General features: G+C 43.6%; 2 protein-coding genes across 2 annotated transcripts in view; both read right to left on the reverse strand.

The window, feature by feature from the left end:
- Nucleotides 1-217: 217 nt before the first annotated feature.
- Nucleotides 218-8,469, reverse strand: LOC311246478 (neurexophilin-1; the record flags this gene model as incomplete). The annotated part of the gene is made up of 2 exons (XM_084336632.1): nucleotides 218-976; nucleotides 8,389-8,469. The coding sequence occupies 2 exons, from the start codon at nucleotides 8,467-8,469 to the stop codon at nucleotides 218-220; spliced, it is 840 nt and encodes a 279-aa protein (XP_084192758.1).
- Nucleotides 8,470-13,866: 5,397 nt separating this feature from the next.
- thsd7ab (thrombospondin, type I, domain containing 7Ab) overlaps nucleotides 13,867-20,527 on the reverse strand; it is a gene marked incomplete at its 5' end in the record, with an annotated part of 323,450 nt that continues 316,789 nt past the window's right edge. The window contains 1 exon segment of the mRNA XM_084336532.1: nucleotides 13,867-15,838. Coding sequence (XP_084192658.1) covers nucleotides 15,748-15,838 — 91 coding nt within the window. The 3' untranslated portion in view covers nucleotides 13,867-15,747.

The following is a 20,527-nucleotide window of genomic DNA, read 5'->3' on the forward strand; positions in this document are numbered from 1 at the left end:
CAGTATGCATACAATATGTGTATTGGAAGCCTGTAAATTACCACATGTACAGTCTGTTCAGTGTAGCAACATCGCTCTTACAGCAGGGATACATTAGCTTTAAACATTTCAGTTCTATAATGTCTCTGGTCTAGTGCACAACTCCATGTAGGCTCAAACAAACTGACACCTCCCAGGACCTTTTGTGTCTTTTCCCCCCCATCGTCCATTCGGAAGATCACCCGGTGGGGAGATAGGGGGTGTCACTGTGGTAGTTGTAGTCTGGACACACCTTCTGCACCAGCTTGTAGTCGGTGCTGTAGAAGGAGATGAAGATGCAGATGACTTTGAAGGGCTTGGAGCAGAGCCAGGACACGTGGCTCTGGGTCTGCTCTTGAGCGCAGCTCTGTGAGGGGTCATGGGTGCACAGCGAGTTCCTGGTGCCCTTCTCCACCTTCTCGTACTCCACCCTGCAGTTGAACAGCTTGGTGTCTTTGGTCTCCAGCACCGTCTGCTGCTGCTGCTGCTGTTGCTGCTGCTGGACACGGAACTCCACGGCCTTGGTCGGCGGGACGAGTCCCACGGACACGTTACCCTGCCCGGTGGCATTGTGACGGAAGTAGACGCTGAAGGTTCCATTGCCGTGGTCCACGATCTTGCCGGTGATGAGAAGGTTGAGTTTCACCGTCTTGATGTTGGAGTGGAAGTCGCCCCAGCCGAACATCTTCTTGAACTTGCCTGTCTTGACGATGGGCCTCCTTTTGGCCCTGGATCTGGGATCGTGGGAGGTTGACGCGTTGTAAAGCCAGTTCCACAGTTCCTGGTGGGAGTAAGGTTCTGCGTCATCATAGTTCAGGTCCAGAGATGTGAAGTTCTGTGAGAGCAGGCGACTGATGGAGAAGGCTTTGCTGCTGTCGCTCCAGTAGGTCTTCACTTTGGACTTTGGGTTCTCTCTCAAGCCTGGGTTTCCTGAACTTGGGGAATGGGCAGTTGTGACCTGGAAAAGAATAAAGAGAGATCATTATTACCAGATTCATACAAGATAATACATTCTTTTATAAAACATTAAAAGTCTAAAACACAGAAGTGTTGCCATCATACATGTCAACAACCATGCCAATGTCTCTAGCATACAATGTACATAAAACTAACTTTGCATGTGTCAATTGGCTTGTGTGCAGTGTCTTAATCAATACCAAGTGTATTCTTACCATACATAGAGATGAATGAAGCAACACTTCGATACAGACGTGATGCAACACCAGACTATTACCTGCTGAATGTGCCCTGAATGGATGATTGATGAATCCTTCTCTCTCTCCCCTAACAATCACACAGATGAGAGGGCTAAGTTTCCCTATGCAGCCTATGGCTTGTGACAGTGATGGCCTAACCCTGACTGGGGAACGTGACAGTGATGGCCTAACGCCGACTGGGGAACGTGACAGCAGATCTATCTGGGCGAAGCTTTTGCATTTTGTACCTTTACCCCCCCCCCCCCCTCGATCAATACTCTGAAAATAAGGTCTTCTCTCATTCAGAAAGTTCACCGAATGACATTGTGGTACTGTAGTACAGCCTGTCAGACTTGCTACAGTAGCTGTGAGTGTCCACTGTGGAAACTTAAACACACAGGAGAACAGTTTGAAAATATGTCAAATCCGGTCGTTTTGTGCTGCGAGATTAGTGACCTCAACCTAAGCTTAAGTGAATGTGCCCATAAAAGGGCAGGATTTTTACTTGGCTGTTGTTACGTCTCTCAATAAAAGGCTTTCTCTCTTACAAGAGAACTCGGCTGGCCACAGGGAACATGAAATAGAGCCTTTCAAAGCAGGAACGTTTGGACAAGGCCACATTCAACTTCTCCACAGATCTAAGCAACCAATTTTTTATTTTTATTTTACACACAATGATCGAACTGTTGGAAGTGGTATAGCCAAAGGGTCGGAGTGATATCTGATACCGTACATCAAAGAGAAACACCAGTGAATTTCAGCAATCATAGTGATGTTGCATTACACTGGACCTCAGAAGATGAACTCCACCAACACCAACAGAGCTGGAGGACCATAGAGAAGATGAACTCCACCAACACCAACAGAGCTGGAGGACCATAGAGAAGATGAACTCCACCAACACCAACAGAGCTGGAGGACCATAGAGAAGATGAACTCCACCAACACCAACAGAGCTGGAGGACCATAGAGAAGATGAACTCCACCACCACCAACAGAGCTGGAGGACCATAGAGAAGATGAACTCCACCAACACCAACAGAGCTGGAGGACCATAGAGAAGATGAACTCCACCAACACCAACAGAGCTGGAGGACCATAGAGAAGATGAACTCCACCACCACCAACAGAGCTGGAGGACCATAGAGAAGATGAACTCCACCAACACCAACAGAGCTGGAGGACCATAGAGAAGATGAACTCCACCAACACCAACAGAGCTGGAGGACCATAGAGAAGATGAACTCCACCACCACCAACAGAGCTGGAGGATCATAGAGAAGATGAACTCCACCAACACCAACAGAGCTGGAGGACCATAGAGAAGTTGGCCAAAAACAGAAGGAAGTGGAGGGACTATGTGCCAGCCGTGAGTGATAGTAATACCCTAGCTGTGCACAAGTTGGCCTGAGTAAACATCTTCCACTGACTCTGACTCCTGGCTCAGGAGGTAGAGTGGTCGTCTGGTAATCGGAGGGTTCCTGGTTCAATTCCGACTCCTCCCGGCAGTGTGTCGAAGTGTCCTGGAGCAAGACACTTAACCCCTAACTGCTCCAGATGAGTTTATAATTTCCAGAAACAAAGAATAGTTTGTCCTGTTCCCTAATCTGTCATATATCAGTATATGTCATACTAATGTATAGTTGACTAGACAATTTAAAGGTGCTGTGCTCTATTTATTTTTGTAAAAATGTGTGTTAAATAGCTCTACATTCGACAGCCATCACTGATATAGAGTGTTTACTCAGTAACATGGGTTTCCCAGTCCCTCCACTCTGCAGTAAACAGAATATAAATGTTCTGGTATCCCGTTCCCACTTTATCCAATCAGGAGAGAGAACTCCACAAAGAGGCGCACCACAGTTCTGGAGTGGGGTGTGGGGAGCAGGAAAAACATTATGGCCAATAACTGATATAATAATAATAATAATAATAATAATAATAATAATAATAATAATAATAATAATAATAATAATAATAATAATAATAATAATAATAATAATAATAATAATAATAATAATAATAATAATAATAATAATAATAATAATAATAATAATAGCACTAATAATAATAATGATTAATAAACTAAAGCTCATTCAAGGTCTCAAGAGAAGTCTGTTCAGTCCGCTGCCATCTTGATAATGGCAGGTCAAGAAGGTCTGTAAGTCTAAGAAACTAGGCCACAACCGATTAGAATAACACATGTAAAATCTTTAACTAAAAGGTGTTGCCAGGACTCTGAAGCATGTTAACACTTTGGCGACCAAAGTCCCGCGGCGATTTATAGTCCAGAGGACAGAGCTTTGTCAACAAACCAATGTACTTTCTAACAGCTATATATATACTTTATAGTATTGCTATCTGTCCATTCTCATTGTCACTTGAGTGCATAAACCGTGCCTTCATAATGGCTTAAAGAAAATAAAAATCCATCGGTTGGTTGTCATTTTATAGCGCCGTGAATATAAGGTTTATCGCAGTTTTCGCCTCTTTTTTTTTCTGGGGAGCTAGATATGAGGCTAAAGGCTAGTCACGTTATATCAAACGCTATTTCTGTTGTATATATACAAATGAAATAAAACAAACTGCGTAGCATCCGGACTATTACAATGCATCTATGGATGAAATGGGGGCGGCGGGGGACGCCGATTACTATTATTGATTAGCAATACAGTGTGCGTTCAAGTAGCCATTTTCACTGATCGATCACGTTGCGTTTTAAAACAAGCTCCAATCCGGCTGTAATTTGGGTGAATAGTATCCTACCGTCAGCCCATGTGATCGCCGGCAGCATTTCGTCATAATACATCGGCATCTGGTAGATCGATATGTCCATTGTCTGATCATAAATCCCATTATTCCAGGCTGAAATCTGCGCTTATAACGTGATCAAAGATGGATGATGTTCGTTTGGGATCCAGGCTCAAATGAAACGCCCACAGACAGTTAAAAAAAAAATTCCCCCCCAATCGGCCTCAATGATACTGCAGTGGAGCGATGGCGCCCCTAAGATGATCTGGCCGGTATTGCATGTTGCCGAAATCAAATATGCGGGTAGGTCCCCAGAGTCGATCGGGGACGTTAATGCGGTTATTAATATGGAATAAAACAATAACAACTTGCCACGGCTATATACGTGGCTCTGGTCCACAACACATGGCACCGAAACACGTATATATACGTGGCCGGTCCTTAAAGTGTTAAGATAGAGATGTGTTTTCTTCCATAAACCTATAACATGCTTAGTTATGCAGTACACTGTATCTGCAATGTGCTGCGATTTCTGTCCTCAGACCTAGTTGCTGAGTGTGGAAACATGACTCTCGTCATGATGAGCATTATCTATGGTTCCCAAACTGTGACACGCAATTAGCTTTCATCTCGGTCCACCTGACAGCCTCTGGATTAGAGCACTCTGTGGCAGATTCACAGAGACCCCCACTTCATGGATTAGAGCCCAACCTGTAATCCAGCCCTGGGAGATTAGGCAGATCAGAGGCAGTCCTGACTAAAGCAACATTCATATCCAGGCAACCCCCCTGACTGCACCAACACTGGGAAGGCCAAGATTAGCCCTTGTAACGTTCAAGACCAATGCGAGCCAGGCCCACACAGAGACATGTGTCTATGTCTGTCTATGTGTGTCTCTATGTGTGTCTATGTGTGTTCATCTCTATGTGTGTCTATGTGTCTATGTGTGTCTATGTGTGTCTATGTGTGTCTATGTGTCTATGTGTCTGTGTGTCTATGTGTGTCTATGTGTGTCTATGCGTGTCTATGTGTCTATGTGTCTATGTGTCTATGTGTCTATGTGTGTCTATGTGTCTATGTATCTATGTGTCTATGTGTGTCTATGAGTGTATGTGTGTCTGTGTCCATGTGTCTATGTGTACAGGGGTGTGCCTCTGCGTATAGGTAGAGAAAGAAAGAGGGAAGGAGAGAGATGCTATGGAAGGACATGAGGGAATACGGGTCAGATAGGGTCGCTTATCTACCAAAATACTAATTTCTTTAAACTGGAAGGAGCGTAAACCAGCCTGCTTCTCTATAGGGTTTGTTGGCTGGCCTTGCTGAACATGGAATGGGCAGCCTGCCTACTACAACCCTTGGATAAAGTGGTAATTGGTGTCTGCCTGTGGGATTAACCTTCTGTATTGTCGCAGTGAAAGGGTTAACCCTTTGTCGCGTGGCAGTGAAAGGGTTAACCTTCTGTATTGTCGCAGTGAAATGGTTAACCCTTTGGTAGTGTCGTAGTAAAAGGGTTAAGATTGCAGAGTCCAGTTTTGGACGTTGCCCTTTTTGTTCTCTTGTTTGATATTGTTTGTTGTGTTGTTGTTTGTTGAGTGTGTTTAAAATAATAATAATAATAATAATAATAAAGCATTTAAACACATTGCATGAGCAGGCTCTCATTTTGTACTTGTAAGCTTTTGCAACTCTCAGACCAGAACGTTACTGATGGGCATTCCCATCATGCCCAACTAAGTTAGAATTCCTGGACATATACAGTGCAGCCATGCACAAGTCCTTTACAGCCAGATACAGCATGTAGGGTACGGACAAACCTAAATGTTATCTACTTTTGGCTGGGCTGTGATAAGGTGCATGCGTCCTCTCTTTGAAACAGGAAGATAAACAGCCTTGGCTTCCCTCAGGAGCTCAGAGAATATTCTATGGGCTGGACCCTAAACGGCCAACAAATTCCCCCTTTAATAGAACCACCTGAGCCAGACAACTTGGTGGTGGGCTGAACACAGAACCTTGTGGGAAGAATGCAACAGTGTCAGTTTTCATTTACCTATTTAGCATGTGGGGGACTTGTGAGTCTGACAGTTCTAGTTTAACAGGCATTACAGAGTTAGAATTGGAGAGTTGGAGAACAGACAGAGATGGGAGATTTGGGCCGCCACTTGATTGGGTAGTGTGTCCGAGTTTGGCCCCAGCATTCAGCAATACTGTGTTTAAGTACATTTGGGTGCAACACAACATAACAGATGCCATTTGGTGTGCTCTTTTATCTGAAGCGTCCTGCAGTATTATGAGTGCATGCATGTTTAGCATGAGTGGGTGCAGTGGGAACTGGACTCCTAACCCATAGTCTACCCCATTGAGACACACAGACCACATGAATAGTACATCGCAAAACAGAGCCTTATACTGGACAATCGCGATGGTATCATCTACCTTCTATAAATCTAATCTCTCACTTTTTTGACACCAGAATCATGTGTGAATGAAGCTCGACTAGCTCTATCAGTGAACCCACTCCTTCATGTCTGCATGCCAAGGCACCTTAAATAAGTGAGAAAGAGTCCCACTTCTTTGACTGAGAGACAGACTGATAGGTGATGGTTTAATATCGTGGACTTCCATATCATGTTTGATAAAGGCGTACTGTGCTGCCTCTGGAAAAACCCAGCAGTGTGCTTTGAGTGTTATTTAGCTCAAATAGACCAAATAGACTTTAGTGTTTACACTTGGAGTTTTAAGCATGGGAATTTGTGATGTGATTGTAGTCCTCTGTAATAATTTCCGGTGAACCTCAACTTGTCTTGCTTTGTGAGATCCCCTCGCTAGTTGAGTTGATGGACCAACTAGGCCTAGGGGCACTTGACAGCATGTACAAGTTGGCTCTGTACTCTTCTGCTGATATCAAAGTGTTACCTGGGGGGAGGGGAGATTATGACAGATCAGTGTGTCAGGACACCACAGGCAGCTGTGAAGCGGAGTCCTATCACCACAGCTCCACTAGCTGAGCCCCCAGAACATTTACAACCATGACTTTTGTAGAGGATAAAAAAACTGTATGCGGATAGACTGAGTATTAGAGCAGGGCAGCCAAAAAAATAAAAACTAGCCACTAGTTTGCTAACTTACCCAGAGGATAAACGCATAATCATATTATTTCACACACGACTTGGTTCAAAGGCGGCCAAAATAAGTTTGAGAGGTTCCCATGGGTCTGTCAATCTGTCGAAGAGGCCGGAGGCAAAAGCTTAGGATGCTGCCGAGTACGAAACAATTATGATCATCCCATTAAAGCATAGCCAAGCAATTTGGCTCCAGCCTGGGAAAAAAACAACATTCTAATCAAATGTTGCTATGATATCTGCTATGTACTATGACAGCACAGTAAATAGTTAACTCATATACTTAATGAGTAATATTTACGATATTGTAATAATGGGGGAGAAAAGTACTGGCTAATGTTATTGCTTCTGGATTTATGGAATCCGAACGATTCCTCCAAACCAGGAAAGCTCCATTAGTAAGGGAAGGGGTAAAATGATTAGTGCGCTTAGTCAGCTGTGAAATTGAGTTTATGGTTTTCAAGACGGTGAATTCAATTCGATAATGGGTATTAAGTCGTCGAGAATAATTAATAGTAATTGACTTCTTTCCATCACTATGCAAATTAAACACTGATAAAAAAGAAAACACCACAGGAGCTATTTAAGGCGAGTCAAGTTTGCGGGGGGATTAAGTTTTGCACGCTGGCGAGTGGGCCTGCTCTCTTCTGATTGTTTGTTGACACATTTATCTATGGGTGAGGGGTTACTGTCTGTTTGAGGATTAAAGGAATTGGAGTGTCAGAAACTGTCAAGGCACTGAGTTAAGAGTGCCCTGGTGTGTTCATGGTGAGAGGCTTCGGGTCGTCTGTGCTGTATTGTCCAGCAGACTCTTGTCGGACTGCATCACCAAGTGGAGAGGTAACATAGCATGTAGAGATCAGAGGAACTGAGTTATCCATCAGGACTGTGTGCAGATGAATCTATTTCTATCTTGACACCTAAAACCCTGTCAATTTATGCACATCTAAATGTCCTGTATATGTTACAGTTGGTTCATTGGATGCAACAGTACCTCAGACATACTGTAACTTCATTTCTAAAAACCACAGTGGAAAAAAGATGAGAGCTGTCCGTGGTGCTGAAGAGGTGTCATTACACTAAACGTTTGCTAAAGCTTTACAGGACATTATAACATGGCAAATAAGAGGATTATGCGATGATGAAGATTACATTCTACGATATCAGAAAATGTAGGTCAAGAGACGCAATGAAATGATAACAGGAAAGGCAGATAAAGCTGGATTCTCTGCATTTATATAAACACATTCTTCTTTTTAAATAAAAAAAAAACACCACCACCATCACCACATTATTGAACTTACCAGTGAGATGAGTGATGTCAGGAGAACGACAGCCCACAGACATGTGGTCTTCATTCCCCTATGTGGAGCTTCACTCTTCATGCCAAACTGTCTCTGATCTTCCCTGGTCTCCGATCACAGCCCAAATCCTCCTCGGTCAAAAAAGACAATGATTGTGACTGAAGTGGCAGTCAGTCACCAGAACTTGGGGAGGTGGAAGTATTAGCTCCTTGGGACTCAGTGTGTGTGATGCCGTGGTGTGTGAATGAAGGTGCATGTAAGTCTGTCAATGTGGCAAGATGTTTTATATAGCGCGCTCAGAGGTTCAGAGAGAAGGAGAGAGAGGGAAGGCAGAGAGAGAGGAGGGAGTGAGCGAGGGGAGGAAGAGAGAGGGGAGGGATAGAGATAGAGAGCGAGGGGAAGGACAGAGAGAGAGAGGAAGCAGAGAGAGAGAGGGGAGGCCGAGAGAGAGGGGAGGGAGAGAGAGGGGAGGCAGAGAGAGGGCAGGAAGAGAGAGAGTGGGGAGGGAGAGAGAGGGGAGGGAGAGAGAGAGGGGAGGGAGAGAGAGGGGAGGGATAGATAGCGAGGGGAAGGACAGAGAGAGAGAGAGAGGAGGATTAGAGAGAGAGAGTGAGCGAGGGGTTGGACAGAGATAGAGAAGAGGGATATACATGAAGAGAGAGGGGAGGGATAAAGAGAGAGCAGGGGACGGACAGAGAGAGAGAGGGGAGGCAGAGAGAGAGAGGAGAGAGAGAGGGGAGGCAGAGAGAGAGGGGAGGCAGAGAGAGAGAGGGGGATAGAGAGAGAAAGGGTGGGGGTCATGGAGAAGGAGGTTCACACTGTATACTTTTGAGAGTTGCAACTTTTCCTTAACGCTGGGATTGCCATCTAGTGGTAACGTTAATCAACTGCATCTTTAGCTACAGTACATCACATACTTTAAACCAGGGGTGGCCAACCCGCGGCTCGCGAGCCGCACACGGCTATTTGTCCGTCAATCTGTCCTCCATCCATTGATAAAAAAAAATAATAATAATAATAACAATAATAATAATAATAATAATAATAATAATAATAATAATAATAATAATAATAATAATAATAATAAATTATTACTAATATATTTTTTTATGTCATCCATTCCATAAGAACGTAAAATAAACATTTACAGTTCACAGAAAGGTAGAGAAACTAACTGCGTTCTGTTTTATGGCAATAACGTTTAGGTTTGTGGGAGATAATCCAGGAAAAAAAAGAGAAATAAAAAAGTTAATCCAGAAATCAGATGATTGACAGGGGCTGGCATGAGCTGAGTAGTGTAGTTTTTCGAAATTCGAAAGCCCATCAAAGCCCTGGGTCTCTTTCTTCAAAAGACTACACTCACTTTTGGCTGCGCCAGTTTCCGACTCAATTTCACTAATAACAGTTAAAATCATTGGTAAACAAACGTAATGCTGAAAATATACACTTTGACTGCTGTTTTGACAGGGTTAGGGCCTTTACTCGTGGCTACATTTGATAAGAAAACGCAACGCAACATTAATTCATACATTCTGTAGAGATGGATTTATGGCGCAATGTCATTTGCGGTCCAGTACCGGACCGCTTGGGCTTAAGAGGTTAACCCTGTGAGGCCCAAATAAAAAAGACATTAGCAACTTCAGAGGCCAGAGGGTTGGACTTATAAACACATTTACTATCCAATAGCATTGTGAGGATGAACAACAGGACCCATTGACTATGTACATGTCCTTAAACAATTTAAAATAAACATTTACAGACTCTTTTTTTAAATGGCTAAAAGTAATTTAGTAATTTTGCAACCGTGGGTCTCAGGGTACTTTTAACCCTGTGAGGCCCAAATAAAAAATACATTAGCAACTTCAGAGGCCAGAGGGTGGGACCTATAAACAGCGTTGCGTTGTTATTATGGGCTGAGCCGCCACGCAGGATAATGACGCCGCGCGCACACGCACGCGCGGCCCCGCGCGCATGCGCATATGTTCCCTCGCGCACAATAATACACTTTGTTTGTATAGCCTTTCATACAGAAACTGCAGCTCAAAGTGCTTCACAACAGAATTAAGACAGGCATAAAATGAGCACATAAAGTGCAGACATATAAAATCAGTTTTTCACATTAGGATCTAACATCCCAACAGGCAACCTTGTTTATGGTTTGATTCAGTTTTAATATAAATAATAAAAATAAAGAGAAGATTAATTAATTATCTACTCAGTCCCGAAGTTTGTGATGTAGATATGGAATGTCCCGGGTTGCTGCTGTTTGCAGAGTGTGTTGTTGTCCGGGGGTGAGTGGTGGTGGGTGGGGGGTTGAATCAAAACAGTTGTCAATTCGGAATTGACGGCTGTTTTGATTTGGCCCTTCGTTCGCCGTCGTTCACCTTTGGACGGCGGTGCACTCTGTGGGCAGCGGCAACTTGGGACGTTCCATATTTACATCACAAAGAGTCCCAGACTGGTTGAAGACACCAGCCTATAGCGGCTATTGTTATGATAATGCGAGGTAGCGCCGCAGGTAAACACAACGATCCGAGCCGAGCGCAGCGCGTTCTCGCGAGCGCGTGCATGTGCGTGCACGCGCTTCTGCTCAAATCTTTAATACTCAGTGAGGTACCACTGAGTGGTACCCCGTGCCATGAACAACGCATGCCTGCCTATAAACACATGAAGGGTGCCGTGACTGAAGAAAAGGTTGAGAAACGCTGGTATATATGGTGTGGCTCTTTGTGGTACCACCAGGGTGCGATCCAGGAGGGGAGCCCGGGGAGCTATAGCTCCCCTAGATCAGACATCAGCTCCCCTGCAAACTTGATTTGCGATTTTTTGGGGGGTCTCTAAATTACTATTATATATTATTCACTGACAGTGAAGCTGACAGAGCAGCAGGAGGCGGGAATCGGATCATCTACAGGCGCGCCGCGCAATTACACCTGCGGCTGGTGCTGCTCCGGTGGCCGTGGGGACTATTATTAGTTAAATATAAATCATTGTTTTGAGATTCACGTCACTCACAGTGGTGACTGTGGTGGGCGTCAGCGTGACTGCAGGCAGCCAATGTATCGATTCGTCGCAGCCAATGTAAATGCAGCAAGCAAATAAATGTAGCCTATTAGGGTCTTCAAATATGATATGAAATATGGGCGCGTTTCCTAGTGGTCGAAGCAAGCTCAGTGACTCGTCAGTCGAGAAAATAATGCTTGGGACCAGGAGTATTTCATATTGTTAGTAAGTCAGGAGTCTGAGAGATAATCATCTCTATCTAACTAAATAGATACTTTTTTTTATCATGGAATGTGCTGTGGAAGCCCCGTCCAGACGGCCGGACGGTAAGTGAGTTGTCCTGAGCACTCCTCGCTGAGAGGCGCGCCGCGCACCCCCCCCCCCCGACGCGGGCTCACCCAAAGATCTTGCTATGGATCGCACACTGGGTACCACAGTCATTTTTGTGTGGTTGAATTTTTGACTGGTTGGCCACCCCTGCTCTAAACATCAGTAGAAACATGTAATGCTGCTCCCACATTAAATTATGTAATCCACATGAATGTAGTACATAGTGGGGGTGTATCAATTCATTCCAACAACGATTGAGTTGGATTGAGATTATTTCGGCAATCATCCCAAAATCGTATATTTTGACCGTGGTTTGATTTGATTTAATAAAAAAAAAATTGGTTTTTAGAAGTGTTATAGATATACAAACCAGACAGGACTGACTCATCCAGCACTAATTGAATTTGCTATTAAATCCTCATACCAAGTTACATCTTAGCTCACAGCATTATGTTTCTAATGTAACTAAATGGAAAAACAGACGTTAACTTTGACTCATTTAGGTCAGTATCCCAGTATCCATTATTATCAAATGCACATATTGATGCAGCTGAATAATTCCCACATTAATAGAAATGCATCACATTGTACTGATTTCTTTTTTTAACATCCGTAGCAAACCCTGTCCTCTTTTCTTGATCCTCCAATCACGCTGTGGATCAAGAGGGCAAGGTTTGAGATCAATTGTGTATAGTATTGAAGGTTATATGTGATAGGCTACTCTGTATAAGGGTTCATCAACATAAACAGGGACCCAGACTGAATGAGTACGCGCCCAGGCTCATAGTAGCGCTTGTCATTATGGGAACCAACAGACATGGGACTACAACCTATTATTGGTCCCGATCCAAAGTGGAAGAACCACTGGTCTATAGCCTTGTATCATCTATTGTCTGTTGTATGGTATGTCTTACACTGCCTGGCGGACCTACTGCCATTGTACCAGGTGTCAGTATGTATTGTGAAACTCAGTTAAAGGATCAATAGGCAGCCGCCGATTTTTGGAAACATTTTAGATTTCTTATTGTCTCTCGACAGGCGGGCGGTAGAGCAGTCGTCTGGTAATGCGGAGGTTCCCGGTTCTATTCCCACTCCTCCCGGGCAGCATGTCGAAGTGTCCTTGAGCAAGACACTTAACCCCTAATTTCTCTCGATGAGCAGGTTGTGAGTGAGTGGGTAAGATGTGAGGAGCAAATTGTAAAGCGATTTGGATAAAATCGCTATATAAATGCAGCCATTTACCATTTAGACCGTAATCATTAGTACAGAAAAAAAGAGGACGTTTGACACCTTCTGATAAGGGGCAGGAGCTAAAACAATGACAACCCTTGTTACAGTATGTGAATAACAGTTGCACACGTAAAGGCCTGCTGCTAACACATAGCTGCCTGCTAGCTACCTATAGTGGGGTGTGGCTTTAGACTAGAGGCATCCTGATTACAGTCTCAAATATTTCTAAATTCTGCTCAAAATCAACGGCCGCCTATAACTCCTTTAATGATTTCCTCCCTCAAGGAGGTTATATTTATTCTGCATTTGTCTGTCTGTCAGTGAACAAGATATCTTGAAAGGTAAGGGCCAGACTGCCATGAAATTGGCTTTGAATAGGCTATTCATGACCCCAAATGGAAGACACCTATTGATTTTGGTGACCTCTAGCACCACTATCATGCCAACATTTTCAAATGAGCGTATCTTCTGATCCGTTAGTCATGCAGTCACAAACGTTGCTACTTCTAAAGGAAGAAAGCTATTGATTTTGGCCCCCATGACCTTTTCTGTTGTGCTACCATCGGACGAAACTGAAAGAGTATGGCTGGATTGCCATACAACATTCATCACCCCTACAGGAAGAAACCTATTGGTTTTCAAATGAGCTTATCTCCTGACCGGTTAGTCATATAGTCTCAAAATATGCGGTGCCTCCTAGAGAAAGAACCCTATAGGTTTTTGTGACTGGTCTATGCTGTATGGTACAGTATGCCATACACTGTCCGTGAACCATGTGTGCCAGTATGTACTGTAAAAGTCAATAGTTGTCTCTGCCAATATCACCAAGACAAATTCCTGTGTATTCATTGAAACCTACTCTGTAAAGTAAAGTGTTTCTGATTCATATTCTGATGTTTAGAACATTTTCTTCGTTTATTTTGAGTAATTCTTCCATACATATAAACAACCTGTACAAAATGGCTGAGTCGTCTTCTTTTAGTTTTTTACAAGATACAACTTGCATCATGAACACAACAATCAGCAATATCATACACCCACTTTGCAATATTCAAACTAAACATTTTCTGTGCAATACAAAATAAATGTACACATACTTTAATATCTTTTTTCTTTTCTTTTTTCAAAAAAATTAAAAATTGTTTGATGTTATTTACAAGTCCAACGACAAAAAAAAGTAAACATTCTCCACATCAGCTTGTGTCGAACTCTGTAGAAGCATGTTTCCTCATAATTAACATACTGTAAAGGTTGTTTATGCACCTTAATTTAGTCAGACTACATTATATTTCATCTCATGTAATATAACTGCACAATGTAAGAGCACCTATGACGCGAGTTATTTTGTGAGGGAGTTTTTTTTTTTTTTTTTTTTTTACTATTAGTTTTTAAATGATCCACAAATTTGTCAAACTGACTTTCAGAAACAATCAGGACATTGTTTACACCTACACCTGTTCAGGTGCCCATGAAGAATTGTGAAAGTGTTTTTTTGTGGATTGTAAATATATAGGTATTGACAGTAAGGCATAAGTTATATTTGCATGACATACATTAGAATGGGTTAAAGTTCCTCCTTTTATTTATTTATTTTAATTGTAGGGGTTTCGGATTTTCCGCAAAGTGTTCAGGCAAAAGAAATTTGTGAAATTCTCAAATCCACAATTTAAATATCCTTTTATACATCACAGTTCATATGAACTCTATTGAAAACCTGATAGCAAAATTAGTCACCCGCGGATATAATTTTGTTAACTTCTTGATTGCATCTGGGCAGAGATAGAAAGAGTAACACCAGACGAAATCTACAAACCACAAAAGATACCGAACTACAACCAAAATCAGTTGTGAGAAACAAAACCTATACATATTTACTATTGATCCACACCCTGTTTTGTAGAACGCGACGTCTGTGTATTTTCCCGTTGCCAGTTTATTTTCTCTCTTAAGAGTGGCTTCCCCACTGCAATGTTTTCCCTGCATAATGGTCATCTTTGATAGAGGCAGTGTTCTATGGCAATACAAGGTAGAAGGTCATATGTGCATATCATGCTGCACTAATATAGTGCAATGTAGCGCCTGGAACCAAGCAGGGAGAGGCAGGCAGCATTTCCATGAAGGAGTGATTGTAGGCTGTTCCTCTGCCAGCGCTGCACAGTTCATCCCACACCGCAGGCATATGAATCAAGCAACACAAACTGAGAGAAAAAGTCCCTTTTGTTCAAGACAGAAAAAAAAGAGATTTGAGTTCCTAAAACCCAGTTGAGGTTTGAGGAATGGAATCCAAGCCTTTTTATGGAGATTTTCCTTCTTCTGTCCTTTTCCCTGCGGTGACTTTTGGCAACGTGCGAACCGTCAGCATCCTAAGCCTCCAGCTACTTAGCGTTTTTAGGGACAGGCTGAAAAAATGCATGGGGGGGGGGGGGGGGGGGGGGGGGGGGCTTGTGCTGTACTGTGTTCAAAGACTACAGAAGTTAGTCAGTCTTTCGTAAACAGCCTTTCCATGTTTGTAAATTTTTGTATTGTCAATTCTTTCTTTTTTCTCTTTTTTCTTTTCAGCGAGGTGTAATGAAAGAAAAAAAGGCATTTCGTTGTAGTCGGTGGAGGTCGTGAAGGCTCTGGCGTTAAGAAAATATCAAAAAAGAAAAATAAGAATGGGGGTGGTCCTAAAAAATGGTTAATCCCAGAACCATAAGAAAGAATGATCCACAATTCACCGTCCATGTCTGGTCTCCATGTAAACATCCTGGTCCCTCACTGTAATGGCATCATGGAGTGGGTCTCTGTCCCGGGACTCTACATGTCCGCGTCCCCGTCGTAGGCCAGAGTCAGAGGTTTTAGTCGGCTGCTCTGCTGCCTCTGTCTCGCTGGTCTCTTTGGCTTCTTGCTGTGTTGGATACAAGAACAGTGTTACGACACCTCCACCCATTTTAATAAGCGCATCGGAAAAAAATCTTAACAGTGTCACACTATTAAAATGACTTAAATGTGAGTTTCTTTTATTAGAAAAATTGTGAAAAACCCTGTTGGATCAAACCACTTATTCAAGTGTGATGTTGACGGACTTAAATAACTACTTAGTTTGTGACATGTCAGATAGGCTTAAGTATCCTTTTAAAGGAACACACCAATATTATGGGACATCCACTATGGGACATCCAGAGTCAGACAATAAGATTGGTATAAATGTCCTCTCTGTGCATTCAGTAGAAAAGCTATCCGGCTGTAAGCTAGCCTAGCTTAGCACAAATAGTAGATAGATAGATAGATAGATAGATAGATAGATAGATAGATAGATAGATAGATAGATAGATAGATAGATAGATAGATAGATAGATAGATAGATAGATAGATAGATAGATAGATAGATAGATTAAAGGCACTATAATATAACTAATAATTATACACATATTGACAAATTATTATATTCATTGTAGATGATAATAATGATTTTCAAATTATAGTCATACATCAGTTGGAATAAATTTGGTGTAGCTTCATATTCTATAGATTTCTGAGTTATAGTAAACAAATAATACCTGGAAATAACAATAGATTCCAAGTGTAAGCTCCATCTCCACATGGAGCTCCATCTGGAGGCAGAGGTTGCACTTGGACCCTTCTAAAAAATAATCACATTATGTTTCTAAATTATGTAACTGATTACATTTTGGAAATAACCTTCCCAATGACACTTATAATAATAATTGTTAAAATGATAAATATTCTTATAATACTTTATAGATGTATGGCTTCAGTAAAGCATTACTTGGTTTGGTTTTTGTCTCAGAATACTTTTTCCCCCTTTCAAATCAACATTGCTGTCTTTATAAAAAATAAAAAGGACACATGAGTTATCAGGTCTAGGTCTATATCTTAAAGTGAAATGTAAATAATACCAAAATAAATCATACAAGTATTAAATATCTTAGTGGGTTAATTCCCATGTAATATAGTATAATGTGTAACCCATGCAATCTAGATAATCCTTTTAAGGAGAAGATTTCCTATTGAAAGGAGAATACCAGTCACTTAATCCTATATATATGTTATTCGTATGGTCCAGGACAGTTGATACAGTTTGATGACTCTCTCCCACATCCATAAACCAGAAGATTAGGATCCAAACCTGGGATGCCATTAAGATAGAAAACCTGGAGGTGCTATGTAAACAAATTAATAGGACTAGGGCTAAATGATTTGGACTTGGAGAAAATATCTAATTGCAATTATTTTGACTGATATTGACCGATATCAGAGGGAATGATCATTTAGCCAAATCTTTCTCATTTTCATTATAAAACATATTAAATGATCATGGTGTGATTTTTAAAGGATTCTGTAAAATTAAAAAAAAAAATCCCTTAACAAATATTGTGCCTCCTGCAATTTGAATGTTGCACTAGAGGCCATGTTGAGATTGCAATACAATTTGAATTAATTGTTCAGCTCTAAATAGGAAAAAATTCTAAGAATACGCACCCCCCAATTTTGTCATTATGCCAATTCCCTCCTGGTTGTTGCACTGCCCTACTGTTGCTCTGGGGAGGGTTTAGACTACCACATGCCTCCTCTGATACATGTGGAGTCGCCAGCCGCCCGCTTCTAGTCACCTGACAGCTAGGAGCTGCACTGGGAGAGCGTAACGAAGGCTATCCTATAACCCTAGTTATATGAGTAATAGCGAGCGCTCTGCTCTATGGGAAGTCCCCTGTTGCCTAGGGCAACCTGAAAGAATTCCGCTACAATGCACCTGCACCTGTCCGGCCACGCCCACTCTCGCCCATGCACTTAAGCGAGGGGTGTGACCATACTTCCGCTCTTCCCTAGTCTTGACCGTTATCCGGAAGACAATTAGGGGTCCTCAGTGAGTGCGAGCAGAGCGCTCGCTATTACTCATATAACTAGGGTTATAGGATAACCTTTGTTATATTTCGTAATAGCTCCTGCTCTGCTCTATGGGACATAGGAGTGGAGCAGGACGGAGAGCCCGACAAATGCACTCGCTGAGGTCTCCTACAACCATCAGAACACCGGGGAGGCTCCGAAGAACTCCCTGAGGAGGCTCTGAAAAACTCCCTGAGGAGGAGGCTCCGAAGTTCCCTGAGGAGACTCTCCCCCACAATCCCATAGGGTCAGCTGGCATACCGGGGAGACAAACACTCCAAGAGAGGAGGTTGATCCCTTAACCCAGGCCGACAGGTAACAAGAGCAAGCTTGACCTGCGCCCCCGGAGGACTGTGAACTACACAGGAGCGCCTAGGGGCTGACTGTAAGAACAGTACCCCTACGGCCCACCCGCCTAGCGGGGGGGAGGGGAGGGTGTTCGGCAGGCTGCGCACAATGTCACAATCTCGTGGGGTAACAACCTTGCGGGGTCGGGGTCCCGGACCCTGACTCCGCCAGTAAACCGACCTCGCCACGAACAAATCTATTAATCCCGCAGGGTTGGGGTTCAGAGAAAAGAGTTTGACACAATTGGCAGACGTCATAAAACATACGGGGGCATATTCTTGGGGAGCCGGGGTCGAACCCGGGCTCTACCAGAGAGTTGACTCCGCTACCGGCATACCAGGGAGACAACCACCCCAAACAGAAAGTTTGCTCCCTTAACCCATTGAATCCGGGAAACACATCTGCGCATATACACAGGCTATACAATGCAGTTTAAGGTGTTTCAGGTCTAAAAATGGGTTAACCCAGGCCGACAGGTAACAAGAGCAAGGCTCAACCTGTGCCTGGAGGACCGGGAACTACACAGGCGCGCCTAGAGGGGGCTAATAAGCCGCACCTCCGCTGTACGGGGAGGGAGGGGTGAATGAATGGAGAAAGGAAACTTTTTTTAGTTTGCAGAAAGGGTACAATACAGTACAGTTCAATAATCACAACTGTTAAGGGGATGCAGATTAGAGGAAGACGTTTGTCTTGTCCACATTGGGGTCCCCCACTTTCAACTCGTAGTGACACACAACATTCATGACATCAGCCCCTGTGGCGTCCGGCCAAGCCCAGGGCCCTTCGGGTTGAACAGAACATATATCTGTGACCCAGCGGACATCAGGTTGAACTGAACCAAACCGCGGGGCCAGGCGGCCGTGTCTATTTAAAAGACGCATCCACTCGGAGCCCTGTTTCATAAGCGAAAGCTTGCCACCCATCATGTTTTTAGTTTTTACCCTACCACGTAAGGTAACACACAGACGGATGGGGAGAGGGGCAGTGCCCTTGGTTGCACGCTAACACAAAGTAGCAATACCACTCGTGGATTCAAGGTCTACGTCTGTTTAAAAGGGAGCATGTCTATGTTCCCCGGGTCCTATGTTCCCCGGGTTCTATGTTCCCCGCTTTGATTGATTGATTGATTGAACATTTTAGACCACCAGCCCTGATTCCAAACTCTAACCTTAACCAGTTCGAAAGAGGGCCTAAGCTTAACCGTTCGAAACAAGGCGGACATTAATAATTAATAAAATAATAAAAATTTATAAAATGTTCAATCTATTAATCAATAAAAGCGGGGAACATAGAACCCGGGGAACATAGGACCCGGGGAACATAGGGATGATCCCGTTTAAAAGACGCGTTCCCATATGAATCCAGTAACTCCCCTCACACAAGAAAAACGCTGCTCGCCAGCCCTTAGCTGTTACAACAGAAAGGACAGCTAGCCCTCATAGGCATTATCCAAAATACACAGTGAATAATCACACGCTCGTTACATAAAAAATCACCCTCTTTCAGAGGGACTTTTTATTTGAAAACGTAGTATTTTGAGGGGGAGGGGGAAGAACAGGAGGTTAACTGTAAGGCAGGGAGCAGAGCCCAGCCCTTTTGTTACCCCCCATTCTATGTTCGAGGTATACACAACACATTCAATGAAAAGTTGTACACATTGCTTCAATAAAAACACCCTTGAAGGAAACGTAGTTGCATTCTTCAAGGGGGAAAATGGAGGTTTTAGGCGTAAGAGCTGAAACAACAGAGGGAGAGAGATAAGGAAAAAAGGGGAATACGGCCACAGGCCTATCCCCCTTACCTGCCGGCGTGTATCGTGTCCCCTCGAGGTGCGTCCAGCTGCCCGTCTCTCTCTCCCTGGTGCGCTGTTGCCGCCATGAGCTCGGGAAGAGAGCCTCTCCTCTACCGTGCTTGCATCTCTTGCGGTCGGGGGGCCGAGCCCACTTGGTAGGCGGGGGCTGCCCCAACGCTGCGAAGAGCTTCGTCGGACCACCAGCCCTAGCCGCTTCACCACCGATGGTGGGAGTGAGCAGAGGCGGGTGGCTTGCACCGCAACCGGGCAGCGCGCACCCAGCTCTGCATGCCGCTGGAGCTCACCCCCTCGCCACGAGCGTGGGATTAGGGAGCCCCCATGGCGTATGGAGGAGGTCACAACGGTGACCACTGGCGTTTCCCAGGCGGTGGTGATGCCATTTTGACCAAAAAATTCCAACACAAGAACCTAAACTAAATACACTAACTATCACTGCTGACGTGTGCCTGTAGCAAAAACACTTCCGTGGTGAAAGATTAGTGAAGAACGGAAGTACGGTCACACCCCTCGCTTAAGTGCATGGGCGAG

The sequence above is a fragment of the Notolepis coatsorum genome, assembly GCF_963971535.1.
Source record: "Notolepis coatsorum genome assembly, chromosome: 19".
Taxonomy (NCBI): Eukaryota; Metazoa; Chordata; class Actinopteri; order Aulopiformes; family Paralepididae; genus Notolepis; species Notolepis coatsorum.